At 37.7% G+C, this 27,562-nt stretch overlaps 1 protein-coding gene across 1 annotated transcript in view; it reads left to right on the forward strand.

Annotated features, from left to right (window-relative positions):
• CFAP47 (cilia and flagella associated protein 47) overlaps window positions 1-27,562 on the forward strand; it is an 890,592-nt gene that overhangs the window by 84,107 nt on the left and 778,923 nt on the right. The window contains 6 exon segments of the mRNA XM_078146130.1: window positions 973-1,189; window positions 1,666-1,910; window positions 7,204-7,334; window positions 12,679-12,801; window positions 19,746-19,877; window positions 23,691-23,768. Coding sequence (XP_078002256.1) covers window positions 973-1,189; window positions 1,666-1,910; window positions 7,204-7,334; window positions 12,679-12,801; window positions 19,746-19,877; window positions 23,691-23,768 — 926 coding nt within the window.

Here is a 27,562-nt window from a genome sequence, read left to right on the forward strand (position 1 = left end):
ATGCAACACTTGGTACATTGACACACTATCTATCTAATACTACCAGTTAATAATAGATCAGTGAAAGAAGTTTCCTCGTTGAGAGCTTCTAACAGTGGTAAACTGCACCAAAAAAAAGGATGGATGGCAGTCTAAATGTTGGTAATACAAATTGGTATTTAATGTTCAATACACAAACCCCTCCTTTTTACCACTCTTTATCACCAAATTGTTTATATGTTGATATTTATTTGTTTATATATCTTGTATATGAAGCATCATGGCATAGTTGTTTGTCCTTCATTCTCAAAGAGGACCAATGACATCAGGAAGGCGATGTCTTGACTTGCAAGTGATTTGGATTTAAGGGAGGCAGAGATATGCAAAGTCATCAGCCTCATTCTCTCCTCCAGAGTCATTGGAATAGAGTGACAAGACATAAGTCAAAACAACTGGAAATGTCCCTGGATGCAATGGGAGACCTTGACTTTTTAAGTTAAGGTCTTTCTCAGATCTCAGTTGATCTGATGCAATGCCCATTCAATAATTTTTGGATAGAAAGGGATGGTCCTAGAGTTAGGAAGACCTAAGTTCAAGTCTTTCTTCTGATACATATTGCCTTTGCTATCCCTGGTCTTTTAGTGCCCAGAGACTACTCTCTAAGCCTTTAAGTCATGATCTGCAGTAGGGGAGAAAATTTCCCCAAAGGGGGAATCCTAATAAAATCCCAGATCTTGACTGTTCTTGCCCCATTACTTGTTTAATTAATGCATCTTAGTAATTAATATTTAATTATGAAGTCATTTTAGTGGATAAAAATTTTGCACTTAATATTCCTGTTATAACAACAATTATTTTTAGTCTTTTAAAAGCTAGGATAAAAAGATACAGGCTTAATGCGAAAAACAGAGGGACCAAATGATCAGATTTGCTTGCATTTACTTCATGCAATTAAAAAAATGAAATTTTTTCCATTTTCCTCCCTTCTTTCAGGTCCATCTGTCCTCGACTTCGGTGATATCTGTGTGAATTATGTATGCACTAAACAAGTGCATGTGGTCAATAATCTGCCTCTGCATATTATGGTGCGGTTAAAAATTGAGCATGAAGAACTAAAGAAGACGAATCCGTTGTCTTTTGTGGCTCCACCTGCATCAAATATACACATTCCAATAGTGTTTGAGACGACAACCCTGGGGCCATTTTGGAAGTAAGATGCCTTTTTGTTTCTTGATTTATTTGGTCAAATGCTTTTGATTCTAAAATTAGGAGATTTTAATTTGATCTATATCTATCTATCTATCTATCTATCTATCTATCTATCTATCTATCTATCTATCTATGTCTGTCTGTCTGTCTATCTTTGTAGATGACTATATGTGTATGTTTTCTTGATTCTTTTGTATACTATGTTTATTAAATCTTGATTTTTCAATTCCAAATTCTCTCCTCTCCACCTCTTCCCTAACCATTGAGAAAGCAAGATAGATGTATGATACCTTTTTTTTGTATAGTATTTCAATGGTACTTTTAATGCAAATATTTTGCTTTCATGAGTAAGTCTAGGAGTATTATCCATTAAATAATTTATTATGGAGCTCATTGTTATGTCAGTATGTGTATAACTGAATCTCAATAGTAAAATAATACATGTGTCATGGGAATTTTTTTTTTCATATATTACAGGTCTTTCAGTTTCACAATAAACAGCATTCCTGGTGGAAATATCCTAGTGAAAGCAGTAGTGATGCCTGTGTCTCTTGAGTTATCAACTAAAGAACTGGTTCTAAAACCTACTCGAGGCTTCTTGGTGAAAACAGGATATAGGGGGACAGTCAGATTGTATAATCCCCGAAACTGTGCAGCTAGATTTAAATGGCAACCATTGATCCTAAATAATGGGATTGCATTTTCTATACGTCCAGCTAAAGGTAGAGTGTACTTTATTTTTGTTTATTTGTTTGAAGACCTATAATATGAAAGTATATGACTATATTGCTAACCATGAGTTTGTTTAACCATGAGTTGATTTAGAACTCATGTTATAAAATTTCCATCTTAAAATTCGAGTCCTTTTTTCTACTGACTTAATTTTCATTATGCTCATTATGGATGATACTGATTTAATGGAATTTCACTGAACAAAATTATTTAGTGCAGATTTGTCACTGAATCTTAAGAAAAACCTCCTTTTCCTAAAGCAATAACATTTAGAGAATTTTGTACCTTTGACACTCTAGATACTTACCTTCAATTGTCTTTATTAAGTTCATAAGTGCCCAAGAACATTTTATTTATTATTTAGTACAAAACACTCTTCAAGGTCCCAAGAAAGATGTAAAGAAAAATAAATTGTTCTACTTATCCTCAAGTTTAAAATCTGGAAGAGCTTTTAGTCTTCCAGTCTTCTCCCCACCTTAGATTCTCTGATTCCTCATTAGAAACAGTTGCTGTATTTAATTGCATTTATGTTACCTGAGGTTCCCAAACTTATTTGACCTACCGACCCTTTAAAAAATTATTCAGCACCCCCGGAAATCTACTTTCTTTAATCCTTTAATGTTTTTTCTTAAATTTGCATCATTTCAAAAAATACAAAATATTTTTTTAAATGACACATCTTAAATTTAACAATTTATTTTAAATTTGTGTTTTTCCTGCATTGAAATTTTGATGATACAATATTGTGTCATGTAATGGTACACTATTGTATGGTAAACAAGCCGTTACACACACATATTCATGCTGGACTTCCCAACAATGCACTACATACTTGCTTGCAAACACTTGCTTATATTAAGAGCTGCTGGTGGACTTGACCACTGATTGGTTATAATGTGCATTTTGTGTGTTTATTTGGAAAATAATGCAATTTAACTCATACAATAGATGAAACAATGTTTAAATGGTTTGTCAAAATTTTCTTCTCTTCTTTCCTTATGCTTCCACCACCCCCTTATTTTTATTCAACATCCCCCAATTGTACCCGAGGCTACTACAGTCCCCTCCCCATCATTCCAATGCCCTTAAGGGGTGGTATCACTGACTTTGGGAACCTATGTAGGTTGCAGCTAAACTTTGGCAATGAATCTCTGATAGAGATTAGTCATTTGCCATTCTCAGTTTTGATGAGACAAATCTCAATTAAGGCTGATAATTGTCAAAGTTTGTCTTTTGTGCCCTTCCTTAGTGTTCTGTTAATTGGCATTCTTCATCTCACCCTTAATGCGCTTGATTTTGATTCTGGCAAAATTCTAGGCCATGTTATTAAAGAAATATTTGTTAACATTTAGAAAGGGAAGCAGTACTCACTAAAATCACACACACACAAAAGGTTATGCTACAGTCCTTGGGAAAATCTTATTTCCTCTTTTGAAAAGATTACTAGGTTACTAGCGGACAAAGAGAGTACCATAGATACTGTATAGCTAGATATCAGCAAAGCACTTGGCAGATTTTCTCACAATATCCTTGTGGACAAGGTGGGACATATGGACTATGTCACAGTATAGTTAGGTGTATTTGTAACTGGTTGATTGACTGGAAACAGAGGGTAGTAACCCCCACGTTAAGGTAGAGGGAGATTTCTAGTGTTGTGCCTTAGTGATCTTTCCTTGGCCCCACGTGGTGATGGGCAAGTGATGAAGCAGCAGGTATGGATAAACTGGGAGCTGTAAACTAAACCCTTCACACAGGCAGCCTAGGTCATAGGGTTGTCTTCTTACTGGACTGAAGCAGCAGTGGGATTAGGCAGCCCCTTGGATGCCTGTGTAGCCTTTTTTGAAGTTCGTGGAAGGGGTTAGGAAAGGTGTTCTACCCTAACCAATCCTGACCTGCTTACTGCAGTAGGTGGTTATCTTACCATGTGGATGAAACACAAAAAACTGTAAAAACTTTTTTAAAGATGACTCTCCTCACCGTTGGTACATAGAATGTGAGTATGTGAAATCCAGTAGACCTGAAAGATAAACAACTCTTGTAGTGAGAGAACTCAGTAAGTATCACATTCAAATAGCAGCCCTGAGTGAAACAAAGGTAGTAAATGAAGACCAACTGACCAAAGTTGGAGTTGGACACACTTTTTTTGGGGGGAGTAACCACGGTGATGGGGCCATGCACCTGGTTGTAGGTTTTGCAATCAAATCTAATCTAGCCAACAAGCTTGTATGCCTCCCAAAAGGAATAAACAGCAGGCTCATGACAATGCAGTTGCCATGTGCAGGAAAGTGCCATGCCACCACCATCAATGAGTATACTTCTACCATGATGAACCCTGATGAGGCCAAAGTAAAATTTTATGAAGATCTGGAGACCCTCATCATCAATATGGCAAATGAGGACAAGCTTATAATTCTGGGTGACTTTAATGTCAGAGTAAGCACAGACCATCAGACATGTCTTTGGGAGAAATGGAGTCAGAAATAGAAATAACAATGGTCACTTACTACTGAAGACTTGTGCATCTCATGACTTCATCACCTGCAAGATAAGTATTGGAGGCTGAGGTCTTTTCTTGAGCATGCTATAGTTTCTTGGAGCCACAGGTAGGACTTGGGTAGCTGGTGGACACCAAATGATGTCATCTGTTTAAATAAAGGAATAATACTTTATGGATTCACCCTTGCATCAAGCATTGCCATTTAACAGATTATGTCATTGTAAGGAGAAGAGACAGACAAGATGTGAGAGCGATGAAAGCAGTATGTGGCACAGAGTGCTAGATTGATCATAGTCTTATCCTTTCTGAGCTAAACATTCATATTCAACAAAGTGACAGCCCTAGGGTAAGACTACTACTAGAAAACTTAATGTCAGTAGATTAGAACACTACTTCATGCTTGAACAGTTTGTTGCTAACTTGGAGGGACAGCTGAACCTGCATATGATTGGCAAGAATGGAACAAAAAAGTAGGCAGCTTTTAGAGATTTGTTGTATAGCACTGCACTTACTTATCTGGGCCAGAACACTTGCAAACATCAGGATTTGTTTGATGGAAATGATGGGAAATTCAGCAGTTACTAAATGAAAAATGAGAACTGCTCAGAGTTTACCAACAGAATAGTTTGTCCATCTCTGAGGAGGCAGCCTTTAACTCTATCAAAAGTAAAGTCCAAGTGAAGCTTAGAGAGATGTAGGATTCTCAGTAAGAAAACAGATGAAATTCAGTTTTATGCTGATGGTAACAATCCAAAGCACTTTTGTGATTCCCTGAGCCAAAGGCCTATGGTGCATCTCAACTACTCAGCAGTGATAGAGCCACATTGATTAGTAATAAGGACATGATCCTGGAGAGATGTGATGAACACTTCTATAATGTTCTCAAAAGACCATCATCAACCAACTCTGAATCAACTGAAGAAGAGGTTTGGAATGCCATTAGGCTCCTCTCATGTAGCAAAGTGCCTAGTGCTGATTCTGTCTCAGCAGAGATTTACGAGGCAGGGAGTCCACTGCTCACACACTGATTGAAATCTTCTGGGTTATATGACAAGAGGAGGTTATCCCCCAGGAGTTCAAGGATGCCTCCATTGTCCATCCCTATAAAGGAAAAGGAAATAGGTTGTCCTGTGACAATCAAAGGGGTATCTCTCTCTCTTAGTGATTGCCAGCAAGATTCTTGCCAGAGTTGCCAACTCCTTAATAGGTTGATCCTTCAACTGGAAGATGGTCATCTACCCAAGAGCCAATGTGGCTTCAGGAAAAGGGCTAAAAAATGGTCATTACAGTGTTTCTTGCCTGACACCTCCAGAAGAAATGCCAGGAGCCAAACAGACTCCTATACACAACGTTTATTGATCTGACCAAGGCCTTTGAGGCCTAGTGAGGGCTTGTGGAAGATCATGCCAAAATTTGGTTGCCTGGAGAAGTTGATCAATATTTTGTGCCAGTTCCATGATAGTATACTTTTATGGCTTCTGGATAATGGACAATGCTCTCCCACTCTCCCAATCACAACAGAAGTGAAGCAAGGCATGTGCTTGCTTCCATGCTTTTTAGCATGATGTCTTTAGTGATGTTGTTAGATCCTTTTGACAAGGACAAAAACACCATCAAGGTCAACTGCTATACTGATGGTAAATTATTTAATTTGAAAAGGATACAAGCGAAGATTAAAGTTAAAGGAGAGTTGGTATGTGATTTTTTGTTCTAAGATGATTCAGTTCAACCTCTGAGACTGAGATGCAACAGAGTATGGATCTCTCTGTTGCTTGTGCTACTCTCGGTCTGACAATTACCACCAAGAAAACAGAAGTTCTTCACCAGTCAACACTATACCATTCATATGTGGAACCATCAGTTATAGTAAATGGTGAAATTTTGAATGCCGTGGATAAGTTCACTTACCTTGGCAGTACACTTTCTAGGGATGTACACAAGGAGGGTAAGGTTGATGCACTCATTGCCAGAGCTAGATCAGTGTTTGGGAGGCTCTGGAGGAAAGTGTAGGAGAGAGGAGGTATTAAGCTGCCTACCAGACTGAAGGTCTACAGAGCTATTGTGCTGACTTCATTGTTGTATGCCTGTGAAACCTGAACAGTCTACCAGTGCCATGCCAGGAAACTGAATTGCTTCCATTGGAATTGTCTTAGGAAGATTTTGAAGATCACCTGCAAGGTAAGGTATAGGATGCTGAAGTCCTTTCTTGAGCTGAACTGCCAAGCATCCAAACTCCACTGCAGAATGCAACTCAGAAGGGCTGACCACTTGTTTGAATGCCAAACATATGTTTGCCTAAAGAGACTATTTTATGGAGAACTCATGCATGGCACATGCTCATATAGAAGTCAGAAGAAGTGATATAAGGACACTCCCAAGGTCTCTCTGAAGAACTTTGGAATCATTTGGGAGACACTGGCACAGGACCACCTAGCATGCCATGACCACATCAAAGAAAGTGCTGTGCCCTTTGAGCAAAGCAGAATCACTATAGCTTAAAAGAAACATGAGATGTTCAAATGTTCATATGGACTATTTGTGCTTGAGCTGTGATAGAACCTTTGGAGCTCATATTGCTCTACTCAGCCACAGCTGGATGTACTATACATGGACCTGACACAGTGATGTCATTCTGCTCCTCTTCGATTACAAAGGAGAACTACAGGTTGGCATGCTCATCTCTTTTCCAACTCTGGAAATCCTATGAATTTTAGCATTGAAAATAAAATAAGAAAACAAAAGTTGCAATTGATGGTTAATTATCTTTTTATACTGTACTTATGCAGGTACTGTAGAAGGATACTCAGCACTGGATTGTGAAGTGAGCTGGCAACCAAGTTATAGATCTCCAGAAAGAGGCCACTTCAACCTTGAGGTGTATGATGGAAACACAGTGAGGCTAGACTGTGCAGTGAAGGTAATGCCTTTTTGTTGATGTACCTACCTTTTGTGTAGGTTTAGTAGATGCTTATTCTTAGTAGACTTGTTACTCACTGGTTCATTCCTAGCACAAGTCCAATCACGTCACCCCCTACTCAATAATCTACAATGATTCCCTATTACCTCCAGGATAATATACAAAATGCCACCTCCTACAAGTCTTCTTAAATCTCTTTTCCTATCATATACTCTTCAATTCAGTGACTCCATATCATGCCTCTGGGCATTTTTTCTGGCTGTCCTCCATGCCTGGAATGTTCTCCCTCCTCTACTGTACCTACTGAATTCCTTGGATTCCTTTAAGTCCCAACTAAAATCTCATCTTTTACTGGAAGCATTTTAAAACTCTTTTAATCCTAATGCCTTCCTTCTATTAATCATTTTCAATATATCCTGTATATAGCTTGCTTTATGTATATTTGTTTCTATGATGTCTCCCCCAATACATTGTAAGCTTCTTGAAGACAGGGACTGTCTTTTGCCTCTTTTTGTATCCCCAGAACTTAGCACAGTGCCTGGCATGTAGTAGACAACAAATGTTAATTGATTGATTGATTCCCAACTACTCACACCATGCACTGCTTTTTCTTAAGTCCTCTTCAGGAGAGGAGTTTCATTAAACAGTCCCAAGAGGAACAAAAGTAGGGAAAGTACCTGAGGGAGTTTGTCTCGGAAGAGTGGGACTCCAACTCTTTCTTCCTTTTTCCCCCTACTTAGGCTACTTTAAGCTTAGGCTGTGCTTACCTTCATTTGTTTTGAATTCCCAAATCTTTTTCTCAGAAGTTTGGAACTTATAAAATAGACCAAAATATGCTTTATGGGTTCCCATATTGTTCTAGTGAATACCTTCCAGCTCTAGTCACACCTCTCCTCTTCTTCTAGAAATCTTGTTACGTAATTAACTGTTCTTTAATTGCAGCTAATAACATAGGGCACACCTAAAAGCCAGCAATATACTAAAGAGACACATTAATTCAGGGAAACTGGTTTCTTTACAAGAAAATGTTTAAAACATAAAAAAAAAATTGATGAAAAACAAAATTAAAACTCTCCCCAGAAATCAGACTCTTGAAGATAGATTAGGAATATGCTTCAGTGCTCTCCCAGAGACAGACAGGAATGAAAATGAGAAAATGTTTGGATGCCATCAGTTTTATACTTGGCAATAGGCATGCACAGCTCTGGTCACACTACTCATCAGCTGCTTCCTAATTACCTTACAATCTTCCCTTTTCATCTTGTCACTCTCTTGCTGTCAATAGGGGCAGAAGGTGGCCACATTTGCAGAAGCAGGCTGGTGGACTACCTCAACTTCAACTTCTCTGAAGTTAGCATCTCTTTAGAGACCTCTCTTCTTTTTACATGCGCTCAAGAACATAGAAACGCTTCATAAGTCCTCTGCGACTCAGTAGAGAAGCACTGGGCAATGATGTTCAGAATCCTGCTACACGTACCCACACATAATATGCATCTATAATGACAATATAACTATGTACACAAAACACTTTAGTTCAGTGCTTCACCATGTTGTAAAGACAATGTTGATGACATATGAGCTCTGGCAGATCCTGTGAAGCTGGAAATGCTTTGAATGTTAACTCAGTGGTGGGTTGTGTATCCGTCAAACAAGGACCAGCCTGATCATATGGAAGAATAATGTCATGGAGGGAGCTCTGAATTTAAGTTCAGGAGACCTGGGTACTAGTACTATTTCTACTACTCCGGTATATAGTTATGCACTGGGAATCTTTCAATCACTTAACCTATCTTCTAGATAATTTTTTTTTCTTATGAACCTAGTAACCTTCCACAGATACGAGCATTTCTATATACAAAAGACAGAAAAAGAGGAGATGATTGCATGTGAAAACCAAGCTTAGAACCCACTGTGTTCAGTTTTTTACAAGTATATATTAAATTTAACATGGTAGTACCACATCAAACATTGCCCTTCTTGTCTGTGCCTCCTTTAGAACTTCCTTCTGCTCTCTTCTGGATATTTAAAAAAATTTTCATTGATGTTCTGTCTTTCCTTCTTTTTCTGCCTCTCTATCTCTACCCATCACTCCCCTTTCCCTGATGCTTTCCTTTTCACACTAAGCTCCCATCTTGTAACAACTAGTCACCCTCCAAATTTGCATCATATTGTTCATTTTTGAAAATGTATGTCTTGTTCTATAACTACAGTCCATACCTCCCAATGTATGATAATGATCATTTCTATGTAACTAATTCTCAGATCTATTTATCTAGCACTAACCTCTCCTAACCTCTAATCTGACATCTCCAACTGCCTATTGGACATCTTGAAATGTATGTCCCATAGACATAGTAAAGTCAACATATCCAAAACTGAACTTATCTTTTCTCCAACTTTCCCCTCTTCCTAAGTTTCCTGTTACTTTCTGGGGTGCCGCCATCTTCACAATCACCCAAACTTGCCACCATTCTTGACTCCTCATTCTCTTCTCCCCTTGCCTATATACAATCTATTGCTTAGTTCTGACTATTCTGCCTTCACAACATCTCTCTTCCATTACTCCGTTTCTCCTGTGACACGACCACCACCACTGTCCAGGCTCTCATTAACTCACACCCAACTATTTCAATAGTTTTCTGATTGGTCTTCCTGCTTCAAATCTCTCCCCATTCCAGTCTATCCTCCACTTAACTGCTAAAGTAATCTTCCTAAAGCATAGGTTTGACTATGTCACACCCTCTCCCAGCCCCCTTTCCCCCACTTGATAAACTTCAGCGGCTCCCTATTGCTTCTAGAATCAAATATAACATTCTATGTTTGGCTTTTAAAGCCTTTCATAACCTTACCTCTTCTTATCATCCCAGTCTTCTCATGCCTTACTTCCCTTCAAATATTCACTGATCTAGTGACTTTTGTCTTTCTTCAGTTCTTTCAACAAGATACTCCATCTCCAGACTGTTTCTTCACTGACTGTTCCTCACATCTGGACTACTCTCCCTCATCATCTCTATCTCCTGGCTTCCTTGTCTTCCTCCAGGTCTCTGTTAAAATCCCACCTTCTTCAAGAAGTCTTTCCCAGTTCCCTTTAATCTCTCTCTCCTTTATTTTCTCTATATCTTGTTTATATATAGTTGTTTGCATGTTGTCTCCCTCTTTAGACTGTGAGCTTGAGGGTAGGGGTTATTTTTTTCACCGTACCTGGCACATAGTAGGTGTTTGTTGACTTGACATCTCTGTCAAGAGATAAGATGTGTGTTTCATCTTCAGTCTTCTGAATTTGTGATTGGTTGTTTTGATCAGAGTTCTCAAGTCTTTCAAAGTTGTTGCCATTTATAATGTTGTAGTCAATATGTAAATTGTTCTTTTGGTTCTTCTCACTTTATTTTGGATCAATTTAATACAAGCCTTTTCAGGTTTTTCTCAATCTGTAATGTTTCATCTTTTCTTACAGAACAGTCATATTCTATTACATGCATATAATCTAACCATTCTTTAATTCCTGTTTCCAGTTTTGTTGTTAGATACACATTGTTGGCAGAGCTGTGAATTAGTACAGTCATTTTGGAAAGCAACTTGGAATTATTCAAATAAAATGCATAAAATGTCTATATCCTTTGACTCAGAGTTTCCACTTTAGACATGTATACCAAGGAGATCATTGATAAAAAAGAAAGGCCCCGTATGTACCAAAGTATTTATAGCAGCTCTTTTGTGGTAACAAAGACCTAGAAATAAGGTAGATGCTCATCTATTGGAGAATGCTTAAGCAAACTGTGGGATATGAATACAATAAAATATGACTGTGCTGTAAAAATGATGAATATTATGACTACAGAGAACCATGGATAGAGTTATATGAACTGACTCAATGTGATGCAAGCAGAGGCAAGAAAACAATGCTCACATTGACTATAAAACGTAAATGGAAAAAACTACAATTGTAATGAAACTAATGTTGCAAAATTGTGAAGAACAAGTTTGGCCCCAAAGAAGCCATTGGAAGACATCTTCCTTGACTCTTTTGTAGAGGTGAGGAGCACACAGGTGTGGAATATTACTCCTATTGTCAGATTTCCCCCTTACACACATACTGATATTTTTGCTTGTATTTTCTCTTCTTCCTCTTTTTCTTTTTTTTATTAAAAATTCATTTTATGTTATGAAATATAACACTATAAATTTATATTTATCTTTTAACCAAAATTAAATATAACAAAATCGATTTATTTCAGAAAATAATGGCAATTTATTAGTGCTATTCTCTCTCTGTTCTTCCCCCAAAGTGGAGAATTTGCCCAAGTGTGGGGTGTCATCTTGATCTTAAAAGGGGAGCATTAGTTGCTACAATAATATTAAAATCATAGTTATTGATATGCATTTGTAGGGATTTGTAGTACCACTCATAAAATAATTAATTACATTAAAGTTTCTTTCTAATGATATTCTAAACTTTTCTAACCATAAATTCAACTTAAACTGAAGAGGCATTACTGTAGTACAGTGAAAAGAACTTTGAATTTGGAGACATGTGGGTTCAAATCTCGTTGCCATACTATAACCAGCTATGTCACTCTGGAATGATCACTTAACTCTTCCAAATTATTTCCTCTTCTGTAAAATGGGGATAATAATGCCTATAAAACCTCACAGTAAGGTTGTAAGGATCAAATGAAATGCATGTAAAGCAGTCTGCAAACATCAAAGTGCTATATAAATCTTAGCTATCATAGTTAGATGTTTTCAAACAAGATAATGTGACTAATTTTCAAATGGAAATAAAACAACAGATCCAAGAGGTACCATGGTGTAGTAGAAAGAATGCTAGACTTAGAGTCAGAGAGCCCAGCTTTGAATCTTGGCTTTGCCACTTGCCGTCTTTATGGCTTTGGGCAAGTCATTTAACATTTCTGTGTCTTGGTATTCTTTTCTTATAAATGAAGTATATGGGAAATAGAATATTTTCAAGCAAGAATATGGATCATAGGATTGTAGGTTTAGAGCTGAAAGGGACCACAGAAGTCATCTCGTGTAACCCTCTCGTTTTACAGATGAAGCCTTAAGATTTGCAAAAAGTCACACAGATCCTAAATGTCAGAGCTAGGCTTTGAACATAGGTCTTTTGATTACAAATGTGGCACATTTTGCCTTGTACCATACTGCCTTCCAACAGGTTTGGTTTCAGTCTTTGTTTTCAAAGTCATAACTTGGTATTAGTATGTATCACCTATTAATGTATTATGATTTTTTTTTGTGAAAAAGCCTGATTAATATTGATTCCGTATTTATTGAGAGTAACTTACATGCTTTCCCTCTCCCCTTATTTACCTCATGCTGTGATTAGATTGGTCCTGCCAAAGTTGTGCTATTGGCTCATCATGTGCTCTTTGAGAATTGCCCTCAAGGTTTAACAACATGGAAGAAAACAGTTCTTCAAAATGTTGGTCTCTATCATGCTTACTTCAAGGTAAATTATCTTACTGACCTTAATAATCTTGCTTCAGGGTTGGATTATTGGTCTTTTCTTTTTCACTGGGTTTTGGGAAGATTACAGTTAATTTAAAAAGTTTACATGAGTTCTATGAAGTTTATGCTTAACAAGTTTCTTTTTATGAAAGACTGCTGGGCTTAGAATCAGGAGAAGCCTGGGTTTGAGTTTGCTTATTTCTAGAATCCCACAGTTGACCTGAACTGCAGAGGCCTTCTGGTCCAACTGGTACCAAAATAAGAATCCTTCTCAATCCTATCTGATACATTGTACCCTTCTATGTTTTTGCCTTAATATCTCTAGTGAGGGAGAACCAAAGATATCCTGGAGTCAGATCACGCCAGCGCTGAACAGCCAACTATTAAGTTTCCATTTACACCTTGGAAATAAGCAAACTCTACAAATCTTAATTTATTGTTTTGTGGATTGCCTAGACTTAATAAAGTGGTGGAGATTAAACTTAAAAATGAGTGGTGTGAACATTCCACCCCTTAGAGGGGAGGAAGAGGAATGGGTGCAAGGTGGAACCCTTCTCTGTCTCAGATGCTGTTTGCTGCTTGCTGCTGGGCTGCCGCAGAGTTAATGAGGTCATCTGCTGCTCAGCTGATGCTATTAAGCTACAGGCTCTTGTGTTTGCCTGGTGCACTGTTTTCTCTATGCTGGCTGGTCCTCATCCTCAGTGGGCGACCTGCTCCTCTACAGGCTTCGTCTATGGTCACTCAATTCTCTGTAGGTCCGCTGCTACTCTCTGCTGCCATCTACTGGTGACTTTTCCAGTTCTATAAAGCAGTCGCAGCTCGTCTGGCACATAATCTCAGGGGCCATGTTACTCTTCTGAGACACAAATACGTCAGGCTAGCTAGCAGAAAACCTCTAATTTAGATTAAATGTGTTTTTTGATCTACTCGATTGTTTCCTAAGTTGCCTCTCCTGAGCTCAGTAAACTTTTTAAAGTAAGCTTTCCAAGTCCTTTCTAGTCTCAATTGTGGTCCATGGCAATAACTGCAAATTCAATTCAATTCAGTTCAACAAATGTTTATTAAATGCCTATCTTGTACAACATACTTATCTGAACTCTTGAGATGCAAAGACAAAAATGAAATAATCTCTACCTTTGAGAAGTTTAGGTTTAGGAGGGGGTAAGGGTACAACATGTACATCAATAAATACAAAGTACACACAAAGTGATACAAAGTAATTTCATATGGAAGAGAGGGCTTATAACTGGGAACCTGGAGGAGACATCAGGAAAGGCTTCATGTAAGTAGGAGGTGGTACCTGAGAAATGCTTTGAAAGAATCAAGTGATTCTATGAGGTGGAGATAGTAATAGAGGAGGACCTCTTAATGGCTTTATGGAAAAGACATGGAGGTAGATGACAGAATGTTTTGGATGGGCAACAGCTATTAGAACAGTTTGACCAGAATATAGAATACCCTGTAAAGAGAATTTATAAGTGTGGAAGGTAGGCTGATGCTGTATTGAGAATGACTTTGAAAGCAATGATGATGATTTTGTATCTTGCCCTCAGGGCAACAGAGAAACCTTGAAGACTTCTGAGTAGGTGGTTGACATGATCATGTCTGCAATTTTGGAAGGTTAGTTTTGCAGCTGTATGAAAGATAGATTGGATAGGGAAGAGACTTGGAGGCAGGGAGACTAATAAAAAGGCTATTGAAATAATCTAGTCAGGTGAGAAATGATGAGAACCAGAACTAGGGTATAGTCCAGGGGTGAGGAACCTATGGCCTCAGGGCTACTCCTTTGACTAAATCCAAGCTTCACAGAAAAAATCCCCTTAATAAAAGGATTTGTTCTGTAAAACTTGGACTCAGTCAAAAGGCTGCACTGGAAGACCTAGAAGGCCACATGTGGCCTTGAGGCCATGGTATAAGCTATATGAATAGAGAGAAGAACAATCTGTATACAAGAGAAGTGGTAGAAGAAGAATTGAGGAAATTTAACAGAAGACAAAATTTAGGGGGAAAAGTGAAAGAGGAAAGAATCAAGGATTCCAAGATGGTAAATTTTGGTATTGTACTGCCCCACTATTCCCCTGCCCAAAATAAGGGTCCTGCATGGAACTGATATTTGTCCTACTTTTGCATTAGCAACTTTTTTACTCTTCTCTATCTCATTCCCCTTAGCCTCTGTTCCAAACCTTCTCATTTCTTTTCGAGCTACCTATACCACTTTTACCCCTCCATTTCTGGGCACAGCATGTTAGACCATCATGGGACTTCTTCCCTCAACACCTTAGCCACCTCCTGCTCAGAGTCAACAAGGATCTTCCCTTCTTAATGGCTATGGTTCCAGTCCCCTACTGGTCCCTAGTAATTTACATCCATCTGCCCTGCCATTCCTCCCTGAGGACCCCAGGGCCTTGTCACTCACTCTTCCACTCTTCTGTTGCACTTTAAGAACCATATGAACTTTCCGTCTGCTTTTCATATGAACTCTCCTGTATGTACCGTCTCCCCTAGTTAAAATATGAACTCTTTGAGAGGAGGACTTGTCTCATATTTTTATTTGTATTCCTAGTACTTAGCACAATGCTTGGCACATAGTAAGTGTTTAATTACTATTATCATTATTATTATTATTGTTTTCATTTAGTTCCATTCTCAGAGATCTCACTACTGAAAAAAATTCAGGAAATTTGTTGTCATCTCCCTCTTCTCTCTAGTTCTATACTTCAAATCAATTCAGCCACATCATTCCCTTCCCAGCCCCAGCTTTCTCCTCCTTTACTCCAGACTTAGAGAAAGAGGTGTCTCTTCTTCTTTCATCAACACCTCTATTTGTGGTGTGGTTTGCAATGCCTCCCACCTCCTTTGGAAGTTTTTCCCTTCTACTATTTCATTTATTTACACATTTCAACCTCTCTCTGTTACCACTAGTTTCTCCTGTAATGTCTGAAAAAATGCTAAGATTACTCTCATTTTTTCCTGTTTTCCTCAGGCTGGAAGTACAATGACCACTACTCAATCTCAATACTGATCTCCATCAATACTGATGCTCCCTTTTTTCGTACTTGATTTGGTTTGCCTCTTCTTAGGTAGCTTGGTGGCTTCCCAGTTCTACATGCTCATAACATTGGTGATATTTAGTGTGAACACCTGATTTGTTTCTGTCCTACTGCAACTCACAACTCCTGATCATAAGAAGTCCAACAACCTCAGACTTCCTTAGTAGCAAGGATTATAGGCATGTTACATACCTTACCTGATAATCACTTCTATCTTTAGAAAAGCCTTCGTTTATGCTTGCATTTCTTCAAGGTACCATTCTACATCTTTTTTTCCATTCTATGTAATTGCTTGTCTCCTAGAAAAAAAAAAGAACAAATAATCTAAACTTATTGTTTTCATTTTCTTACCTTACATTGATTTCTTAGACTACGCTTTCTAGCACTGCAGGTGTAAGAAGTAAATGTGAACTGAAGAACTATCTGAGTTATTCATTAGTCAAATGAAACTATTCATTCCAAGGTTTACCCCACTAAATCTAAGGCCTTTTCTCAGTCCCTGTCTTCTTGAACTCTCTATGCCATTTGATTCTATTGATCAATCTCTCCTTCTACACATCCTCTCCTCCCTGGATTTTTGTGACACTGATCTCCAGGGTCTCTTTCTACCTCTGGCTGTTTCTTCTTGTCAACTTTTCTAGGTCACCATCTTTGTTCCTGTGTCTTATGTATTGATAGACAAGAACCATGTCTGATTTTCTTGTCTTCTCTCTCTATAGTCACTCTTTTGGTGACATCATTTCCCATGGATTCAACTTTAGCCTCTCTACAGGTTACTCCCAGATCTATATCTAACCCTAGTTTCTCTCCTGAATGCTAGTCCAGGAACAATTTATTAATCAATAAACATTAATTAAGCTTCCTTACGGTAGAGATTTTGCTATGTGCTGAAGATACAGAAAGAAAAATGAAACAGGGAAGAAAATATGTGTGAGCAGAATTCAAAGTGACTTTGGGAGGGTAGACGCTAGCAGTTGTGAGGAGTAGGAAAGACCTCATGGCGAATGTGAGGCATTTAAATCTGACTCTAGAAGGAAACTAATCCTTCTAAGAGAGATAGATGAGGAGGAGTGTGTTCCAGGCACTGGAGATAGTTTGCACACAGGCAAAGAAATGAGTGATTTGATGTTATTTGTGAATGACAGCAAAAAGGCTTGTGTAGCTGGACCATAGAGTGTGTAAAAGGGTGTAATGTATAACAAGGAGCAAAAGGTAAATTGGAGTTAGGTTGTGAAGGACTTTAAATGCTAAATATTTTGTCTTTGAGAGACTGAGGAAACACTTGAGTTTACTGAACAGGGATTGACATGGTCAGACCATGTTAGAAAATCAATTTTGCAGCTGTGTAGAGGATATATGGGAGGGGAAATTAGGGAATTGTTGAGACAGTGTAGATGGGAGGTGATGAAGGTCTAAACTAGAGGGGAGGGTGAGATTAGAGAAAAGGTTTAGATGGGAAGATAAAATTCTAGATTTGGCACTCAATTGATACATGGGTGAAGGAGAGTGAAGAATTGAAGATGACTTTGAGGTTTTGAACCTTTGTAGACTGGAAGGATGGTGGCCCCTTTGACAGAAATTGGAAGGTAGAAAAGATATGTGAGTTTTGAGGAAAAGTTTTGTTGAGTCTGAGATGCCTATGGAATATCTAGGTGGAGAATGTTTAGCAGACAGTTGATGTGAAACACAATCTCAGTTGAGGCTAGTCTGAATACAGATTTGGGAATAATCCTCAGTTCTTCTTCCTCTCTGACCTCTAATATCCATGTGGATGCTATCTGTAAATTAGAACTTAGGTTAATCCTTTTTCTCTCCACTCATATGACTAAAATCCTGGTCCAAGTACCTATCACCTCTCTTCTGACTGTTGCAGTGACCTGCTAATTGGAGTCCCTGTATCCAATCTTTCTCTCTCTAAACCATCTTCTGAATTGCTGCCAAAATGATATGATCTAAGGTGTAGACCATGCCACTCTCCTACTTTATACTCTCCCCTTGAAATATGGCTCCAGGATTATTGAACATTACCTTCCTTCACACACTCTATACATTCTCGACAAAGTGTCTTGCTAGGTGTTTCCAGTATATAACATTATACTTCCCAACTCTATGTTTTTACACAAACTGTATTTAGTGCTTGGAATGTACTTCTTCCCTACCTTCACCTCATAGAATCCTCATCTTCCTTCAAAGCTCAAATGAAATGATTCCTGTTATACTCTTCCAGCTGTTGAACACCTTCCTTCTTTCTCTCCCCATCCCAATTACTTCTTATATAGTCTATTTAACTTTCTATGAATGTGCAATATCCTCTAATATGTTTTAGTCTCCTTTAAGGCAGAGAGAAGTTTAATTGTTTCCTCTTTGTATTCCCAGTTCCTCATATGGTGCCCGGGCACACACCAGGCACTTAATAAGTATTTGCATATATGTATATATTCACATTTACATAATATATAACATCGGTAAGAGAGAGGTTTCGCTAAAAAAAAAATGATTGAAAAGTATTGTTTGCATGTAAGTTTTGGGCTCAGTCTTCTTTGTATCAAGGGAAGAAGCCCTGGGCAATGATTTTGGCCTCATTTGATTTACTTCCCTACCTGGTGGGTAGCAATATAGTAATTGTTACACAAACTACTTCTTACCTAGCCAAACTGAAGGTGGCCATTCCTGCAACCTCAGTTCAGGTGAGTGGGAGAAAAACAAAAGGAAAAAAGAAAGGGAGCTTTAGGACTGAGGTAGAGAGGGGCTGGGTGGAAAGTTGCCTTTCTTCCTATTCTAATCAGTGGGAAGCCGATGAATGCTGGGCTGATCAAAGTACCTTCCCTAGCTCTATTTTGTTCTCTAATTGGAGAAATGACTTAGAGTAAATATTTTTAAAAATGTATTAAATAAGGGATTGTTGCTATAATCTTACTCAAAATCATTTTGCTTCTAGCTGTAAAACTCTATTGATATTCTTTAATCCTTAGATTAGCTTTCCTTTACAATCACAATTTTTGAATCAATAAAAGAAAAAAAAATGTAAAAGGGGAAAATGTAACAATAATTTTCTCCTCTACTTAACACAATTAGATGTAGGGTAAAATAAATTTGTGAGTAGGTAAAATACATAAAATATGATTATTGATTGATAATGTCTGAAAACATAGTGTATTCATGATGATTTTTATAGTATTTCATAATATTTTTATGAAAGTGAAACAAAAAAATCTTTCTTTTGTTCTTTCATTGAATTACTGCTAAGATATTTGTGAAGAGGTGAGTGTATACCTTAAATTTCTATGTTTGATCTTTGTCTTGTAAATAACATTCAAAATTAAAATCCTCTGTGCACCTTTTTACACTCATTTGGAGAATGATGCTTATGTATGTTGCCAGGATGTCTTTTAAAATCTCCAATCTTCAGTTTCTCTTCCAAGTTTTGTTAATTTCTCTTTAAATTACTCTGTCCAAAATGGATTGTTGGACAGTTATATAAGTTATTCCAGATATTTATCTTCAGAAATTCTAGTCCAGTTTTCTGCCTTAGGTCCAGTATTCTTTCCATTAACTTTCTGCAAATACAAATATCAAACTGGTACTCTGTTCTTGTCATCTGTCAAATAATAGTGTATTAGAAGCCTGCCCCTTTTAATTCTAGTAAAATTTGAATATCCTTTTCCAAATGCATATACTGTGTTTTCCTTTGAATTAAAAATACTACTATTGATGTTTCTTAACCAAAGATTCCTCTACCAGAACTAGAATTCAGATTTAGCAGGTTGCCGGTGAAAAATTGTGATGTAAGTTAGCTTTTCTTGGCTCATGTAGTCCAATAAATAATAGTTTGGAATACTCTCCCAAAAGTGACTTGAAGGGATGAGTTAACATTTTCACAAATTTCCACTTTCAGATTTGTGACCAAGAGCTTCTGCCTTTCATTAAGATCACTCCATCTCATGGCATAATACCTGTAGGGGGTTTAACTCCGCTCCATATCGCCTGTACACCATATTTTTCAGAGAGATTTGATACCAAAGCAAAGGTATGGGAATTTGTATTTGTGGCATTTAAATATTATTATAGAATCATAGGATGTATTTTTAATTATTTTGGAAAAAATGGTTTTGCTGAATTTGGGGGTTTTGATTTCAGTATTTGTGGTATTGGAGAGCAGCTTTAAGAATTGCAACAGAATAATATTAAATAATGTTGACTGGTGATCTCCCCAAATTGTGAAGCTTAGCCATAGCAACTGCAAGTAACATTCAGAGGAAATTGTAGTTAAGTGACATTTACCACAGTTGTTTGCTGTCTATGCTCAGGATTAGTAGTTTTGTAAACTTAACTCAGGGGAACTAGAGGGGAGATAGACAAGAAGGAAGGGATGAGAAGTGAGAAGGGGCTTTTAGACTTCCCTAGATAAGAGTATAGGCTTCCTTCAGCCTGTTGGAAGCAGCAGAATGCTGATTATAGATCTTTAATATAACCTTTTTTTTTTTGTCTGGTGCAGCTGAAACATTTTCTACTCTATCTGAAAACTTTTCTCATGGAAGAAGCCACTGCTGGTTCACTTTTTATCAACAACAAAAATTTGTTATTTTTTATTTCCCTTGCAATGTTCTAGCCCCCCCCCCTTCCCTATCAACTGCTGACTGTGTTATGGAGTTTTAGTGGTACTGAAGAGATGCCATAGGAAAATTATTGAAATCAATCAGCCAGTCAACAGGCATTTATTAAGTGGTTACTATGTTCCAGATATTGTGCTGAGTTCAGAAGATACAAAGAAAGACAAAATTTGGATGTAGGGACCTTTCTTCTGTGAAGTACCTAATTCTTTTGTGTTAATTCTAAATAGTTTAATGACTGATTGAATTGCAGGGAACATCTGTATGACATTAATGTCTAATGCATTTTATAGATCACATGAAATATTCTATTGCCTTATGTTCTGGGAATTATATAATTATATAAAGGAAATGAAATTACGTTGACTTTAAAAAATCCCTTAAAGTGTACATTAAACAGATTAATTAAACATTCTAACATGACAGATTCTGATTTTATTAAATTGTGAAAGGTTATAGTATATTGCTAACCTTTAACATGATAATCAGCAATAGAATTTTAAAAATTTAAACCAGTAGATTGACTAATCTATCTGTAGGAAAGACTGACTTAATTGTATCCTTCAACTTTCCATAATAATTAATATTATTATGTAGCTTAAACTGGAAATCATTTGAATCTAAATAATTAAAAAGGTCAAGTAACTATTTTTTAAAATATATTGTGTTTTTCTGAGACAAATGACAAACAAGCTGCTACCAGTTTCATTGAAACAATCCACTTTCAATGCATATTGTCAAGTTAGTTCAAAGCCTGCTAACTTGATGCTTTTAACATCTACAGAAAAATCATAGTGATGATTCTGACCATTTCATGACACTATTAAGAACTGCAAATGAAATAGTGCTTAGAGTTTTACCAAGTATTTTCTTCACAACAAACTCATTAAGTAGATAGTAAAAGTATAATAATCTCCATTTTTCCAGAGGGAAGTGAATGTGGGAGAGGTGGGGTGACTTCCTTGTCCATGGTTACATAGCCAGTGTTTGTAAAGCTAGTGAATCAGGCTCAGGTCCAACTCTTCAGACACCTTCTCTTTCTAGTATGTCATGCTGCCTTTCAGACTCATCAGACAAAGATCAAATTTAACTTAAGTGTGGGGTTGTAGTTTAATAAATAAAAAGCCTTGTTTGGTCTTGTTGCATGGTAATTCAGCTGGTCATGTGACATCTAAAAAGTTTGAGAAACATTGTTTCTGGGTAATTTAGTATTTTATTAATAAGGCTACCATGTTATTAATAAAAGAGATCATTTGCACATTCGACTGTAAAAGACCCCTAGTGGTGGCCTCACAGTTTATATGCTCTCGGAGGAGTGGGTGTTCCTAAGGATGGCAATCAACTCTGATTGGTTAACAATTAATTAGAGAATGAATATTATAATGAGAGATGGATTATATTCCAGTGAGAGTCTTGAGGTACATGTCACTGAGAACCCAAATCTTGGTTAAAGAGACTTATTAATGTCACCTGCCTGACAAAAGAGAGAATCCACATTTTCCCAGACTTCTCTGAGTAAACACAACAAGCAGGAATCCACCCATTAGCCTAAACTTACAATTTCTTTTCCTGAGTAAGTCTTTGAGAAAGATTTTGCACACTGGTTGATTTCTGGATGAGGAAGTAGAAAAGGAGAGAAACCGCGGTCCTGATTCAATAATTAGCTCTTAATACAAGAGAGAAATTCTTTCTCTCAATCAGAAAAATATTTAGTCACAACATTCTGTTTCTTAATAATTCCAATAAACTAGATTTCCTTTTTTGCTTATAAAATTGATTAGGTTGAATGAATGAAGAAACATTCATGTTGGGTCACTTTCCATAGATCTGCATCTGTATTCCTAGCCCTGAGCTTTTACTGTTATGGCTGACAGTGCTGTAGAGAAGGAGTATTTGGCAAAATGAGGAGATTGGCTTCTGAGGCCACTTCAATTCTAGATCTATGATCTTTTGGTAATTTGGGAAATGCTTTTTATGTGCCTCTGACTTTTTGCTCTGAAAATTTTCATATTCAGAAGAGCTAAAAGAGGCATTTTTATTTTTATTTTTATTTTATTTTGGGGGGGTTTGAGGCATGGTCTTTATCTATCTATCTATCTATCTATTTATTTATTTATTTGTTTGTTTGTTTGTTTGTTTTAAAATTTAAATTTATTTATTTTTAGTTTTCAACATTCACTTCCACAAGTTTTTGAGTTCCAAATTTTTGCCCCTTCTCACCCCTCCCTCTACCCCAAGATGGCATGCATTCTGAATATCCCTTCCCCTAGTCTATCGTCTCTTCTATCTCTCCCCCCTTCTCTTATCCCCTTCCCCTTCTATTTTCCTGTAGGGAAGGATAGATTTCTATACCCCATCTCCTGTATTTCTTATTTCCCAGTAGCATGTGAAAACATTTTTTTAAGCATATGTTTTTAAAACTTTAGGTTTCAAATTTTCTCTCTTCCTCACTCCCCATCTACCCTCATTGAAAAGGCAAACAACTCAATGTAGGTTATACATGTGCAGTTATGCAAAACACTTCCATAGTAGACAAGTTGTGAAAAACTAACTCTATTTCCCTTAATCCTATCCTGCCCTCCCATTTATTCTATTCTTTCTAAAAGAGGCATTTTTAAAGGAAAGACTGTTTTTAGCTTTCTTTGTTATCACCAGCACTTAGCACAGTATCTGGCACCTATTAAATGCTTACAAAATGCTGGTTGACTTGACTAGACTCAACATGCAACACTTTTAAGAAATCGTTATTATATTGGTTTTCTTTCAGTAGGAAGAAAAATGATAAATTGCATATTTTATTTGGTTTTATTTTGAAGAAAACATTGAATAATTTTTTTAATGTGAAGTTTATCAAGGAAGCAAATGAAATGGATGGAGTAGTTCCACAAGCCCTTAGTTATTTTAATTTTGGATAGTGTCCGTGTGTTTATAGGAACATTACATTTTCTGTTCTTCAATTCCTTCTGATTTGTCTGATTTGTGAATAGATGTCTGGCACTTACTAGATGCCTAATAAATGCTAGCTGACTATGACTATGGCTCCCTGCCATGGGCATGAATTATAAGTAGCAACAATTCAAAGGAAAATATGAGAATGAATTAGACAAATTTACAAGGTACTCTGGTACCCTGAATTCTTTCATATTAGACATTATAACTTTTTTTTTTAAGACAACCTCGATTATATGGTATCACATTCTTATGATATTTCACTTTTTCTTAAAAATTAGGTAATAATACGCCATGGAAATGAATTAGACCTTAGAATTGGTGGCTCTATAGAAATTGCTGATGTAGTTATCAGCCTCGTGAGTATGCTAATTGTTGGTATATTTATTTTCTTAGAGTATTATTTTTCATTTATCCTTGCTTTAGAAGTCAACTTTTATTTCTTTTACCTCATATTTTAGTTCTAGAATATAGTATCATTGTTCATATTAAGATACTGCTTTAGTAATACTTGCAGACTGTTGGTGGACATGTGGTAGGCATTGGCTGAAGAGATTAATATTTGCAAGTCTTCTTCCAAGTCTTTGCCACTCCCCACTCCCATGTCCACTGCAATATCACTCAGTTTCTAATAGCCATATTGATGGCCAATTGATTGCCATAGATACTTGTTTAATTCTGTGCCTCAAAGAATCCTTTAAGTGTTTGTTCTGTTCTCTCTGCTAGGAACACCACCCCTCCACTTTATCTTATTAAAACATGACTGCTTTAATATTGTGCTGTTATACTTTCTGCCTGAGCTCCAGTTCAATATCTCCAACAATCTGACAGACATTTTTATCTGCTTGTTCCAGGTAGATAGGTATCTCAAACTCAATATATTCAAAACAGAACTCATTATATTTCTCCCTAATTGTACTTCTTCTATTATCTTCCCTACTTTTCTGTTTAGGGCACCATCATGTCCTGTAACCTAGGAATCATCCTTTCCGCTCTTCACTGTCACTCATCCACTCCCTATATGCTATAATTTGCCAAGTCTTGTTGATTGCATCTTTTTTCAACATCCCTCAAATCTGTCTCTTTCTTTCTACTCATACCACATGCCAGTCCAGCTTTGATTATTTTTCCTCGACTGTTGCAATGTTCTCATAATTATTTTCATTGAATACAGCCTCTTTCTTCTCTTATCTATCCTTATCACAGCTGCTACATTGGTAAAGTACTGTTCTGATCATTTAATTCCCCTACTCAAGAAGCTTCAATGGCTCCTTTGATAATAAGATTTAGCATTTAAAAGCTCTTCACAATCTGACTTCAGCTTGTCTTACTATGTTGATTATGCTTGACCTTCTATCATACACTTTCCTTGTAGTCAAACTGGTGCCACCTACTAGTACTTTTCCCTGGACATGATCATTTCTCTCTCATTTCTCTGCATTTAGACAATCTGTTCTTCATGAGATGCTATTTATAAAGTGTTTAGCACAGTTCCTGGAACACAATAGGTGCTTAATAAATGCTTGTTCTCCTACCTTCCCTAGAATATTCTTCCTCACTTGTACGTATTGGAACTCCCAGCTCTTTTCAGGGCTCAGTTCAAGGGCTGCCTACTTCAAGAAGACTTTTCCTTATTCTCCTAGTTAGTCCCCTGTCCCCCAAATCATTGTGCATTTATTTTGTATGTATCCTATATTTACTTATCTGTGCACAGGCTCTTTACTTTAGTAGAATGTAAGCTCCTTGAGGGCAGAGGCTATCTCACTTTCTATCTCACTATCTATGTTCCCAGTGCCTAGCACAGTCTCTGGCACAGAGTAGATGGTTCATAAATGTTTATTGATAGATTTAATGACAAATTCCCACATAGCCAGCTATAGCAGAACCCTGTAGATTTGAGCATTACTTCAGTGCTAGGAAGGCAGCTTTATTTAATCCAACAAACGCATATTAAGGGTCCACTGTAATAGGCTATAGGCTAGTCACTGTTCTAGAACCTCATTGTTTATGATCTTGACTAGCCATTTGGTATAGGACTTAGCCCAGGTCAGTTTCAGGTTGTTCTCATGCTTTAGGTTTGGAAATGGAACAAAACAAGACAATTATAGATCATCTAACAGTTAACCAAAGGGGGACTGACTTACCCATAGCATGGAAAAGATACTCAGTAAGGATTTAGCATTGATTTTAGTGAGTGTAGCTTCCCTGCCATCGTGTTGGTCATGGTGGCACACTGGCTCAGCCTGAGAGAAAAGCATCCTTGCCTGGCTTTTGTACCTAAGGCCACCAGAACACTACATCACTGGCCTGAACCTTAGTCTCCTGAACCAACCAATTCAATCCTAAACATGGTTTCAGTTCCTAAAACTAGTCTAGCCTGTATGGCAGATGTTGCTTCTACCATATCTCATACCTTGGTGACTAGATCCTCAAGGTCTTCTAAAAGACCTTTCACCACTTAAATGGCCTTAGGGACATTACTGAACAGCTTTTAATATTGGAGGCATGAGTCTGGCATGGACAATACTATAAAAACAAAAAAGCAGAAAGATAGCAAAGAGACAGCTAGTAATATGTGATACCTTCTGAAGGTATGACAGAATAGCAGAATATTAAGAAGACTGAAGATCAGACATCAGGCTTTGCTTCCCCACTTCAAATGTATTGAGCCTTAAGTCATAACAAATCTGGCCCAAGTGGCAGATGATGCCAAATCTTTGCCATTTGCAGTCAGTATTCCAATGTAAAGTATGGATAATGAATAGGAACAGCACTGGTAACATCATGGCCACAGCATAGATGATGACACTTTTGGCCCAGACACTGCTCCTCCTCATGAGTCAGGGTCATCTTTGCCACTCTTCATGCCAGTGCTCCCCCGATTAGGTCCTATTCCACTTCCTATTCCACTGCCTGTTTCCTACTTCATCACTTGCTACTTGGCCCCCTCCCACCTACCATCCCCTGCCCTCTGTGGGTATCAGTTACTGATTCCTTATGACAGGTCTTAGAAATGACTCTCTGCCATCATTCTGTGATTAAAAAGAAACTGCTTCCTCTGTGCCAGGGCCCCAGCACTCTTCTTCGCTTGTGTCAGTGCTGAGCACTGCCCCCTTATGCTGAGTGAAGTTCTACCATGGGCACTGCCACTGGTGGAGTCTGAGGGCTGTTTTGATGCCAGGATCAAGCACTACTCCATGCTGAACTGAATTCTGCCATGGCACTGTCATTGATGGGGCCTGAGTGCTGCCCAGTTATGCCAAGGCTGAGTGATGTCACTACTAGGGCCTGAGTGGTTTATCCCTATGTGGGGGCTGAGCATGGCTTCCTTATGCTAGGCTGAATCCTTCCATGGATACTGTTTTCCTGCTATTGTGAGGACTACACTGGGGGAGGGGGGTAAAAGCCTACCCACCCCTCATTGGAAGTCACAGAAAGAGAATTACAGTTCACAGGAACAAGAAAGGTTGCTATGTCTCCTTTTCAACTGATGCTCTCTCTCCTTTACCCCAGTCCAGTGAATTGGCTGGGAGATTTGTTTGTATCTCAAATTCCAGAAAGGTGTGTGGACACCTAGGGATTGGAGCCATTCACTGTCCTTTCAAGTGTCTCCTCTGGTGCCTGATAAAAGTGTCTAGCAAAATCCACATGACACAGCTCTTTATGGCAACTAGGTGATGCAATAGAGAGAGTGCCTGGCCTTCAGTTGGGAAGACCCAAGTTCAAATCCAGCCTCAGACACTCACTAGCTAGCTGTGTGATCCTGGGAAAGTCACTTCTCCTCTGTTTGCCTTTGTTTCTTCATCTGTAAAATGGAGATAGTAGTACCTGCCTGCTGGGGTTGTGATGAGGATCAGATGAGAAAATAATTGTAAATGCTTCACACAGTGCCTGGCACATAGTAAGTGTTACAAAATGTTAGCTATTGTTATCATTAAATGACATATAAAAAGCCTCAAGCAATTCCTTTAGCGCAATTGTTATAGAACTCCTAAATTCCTGTGTTTAGGGAGGGCCTAGCCTAGTATAGCTGGTGATCCTGGAAGTCACAATCATCTTCAAATACAAAAATTAGGCAAATTTGACAAACATTTGTCAACTTTAGGGTGTGGATATTAAAGATACTGAACCCATTCACATTTATCTCTAGTTG

This window comes from Phascolarctos cinereus, unplaced genomic scaffold, assembly GCF_003287225.1.
Source record: "Phascolarctos cinereus isolate Bilbo 61053 unplaced genomic scaffold, phaCin_HiC Scaffold_726;HRSCAF=1367, whole genome shotgun sequence".
NCBI classification, from domain to species: Eukaryota; Metazoa; Chordata; class Mammalia; order Diprotodontia; family Phascolarctidae; genus Phascolarctos; species Phascolarctos cinereus.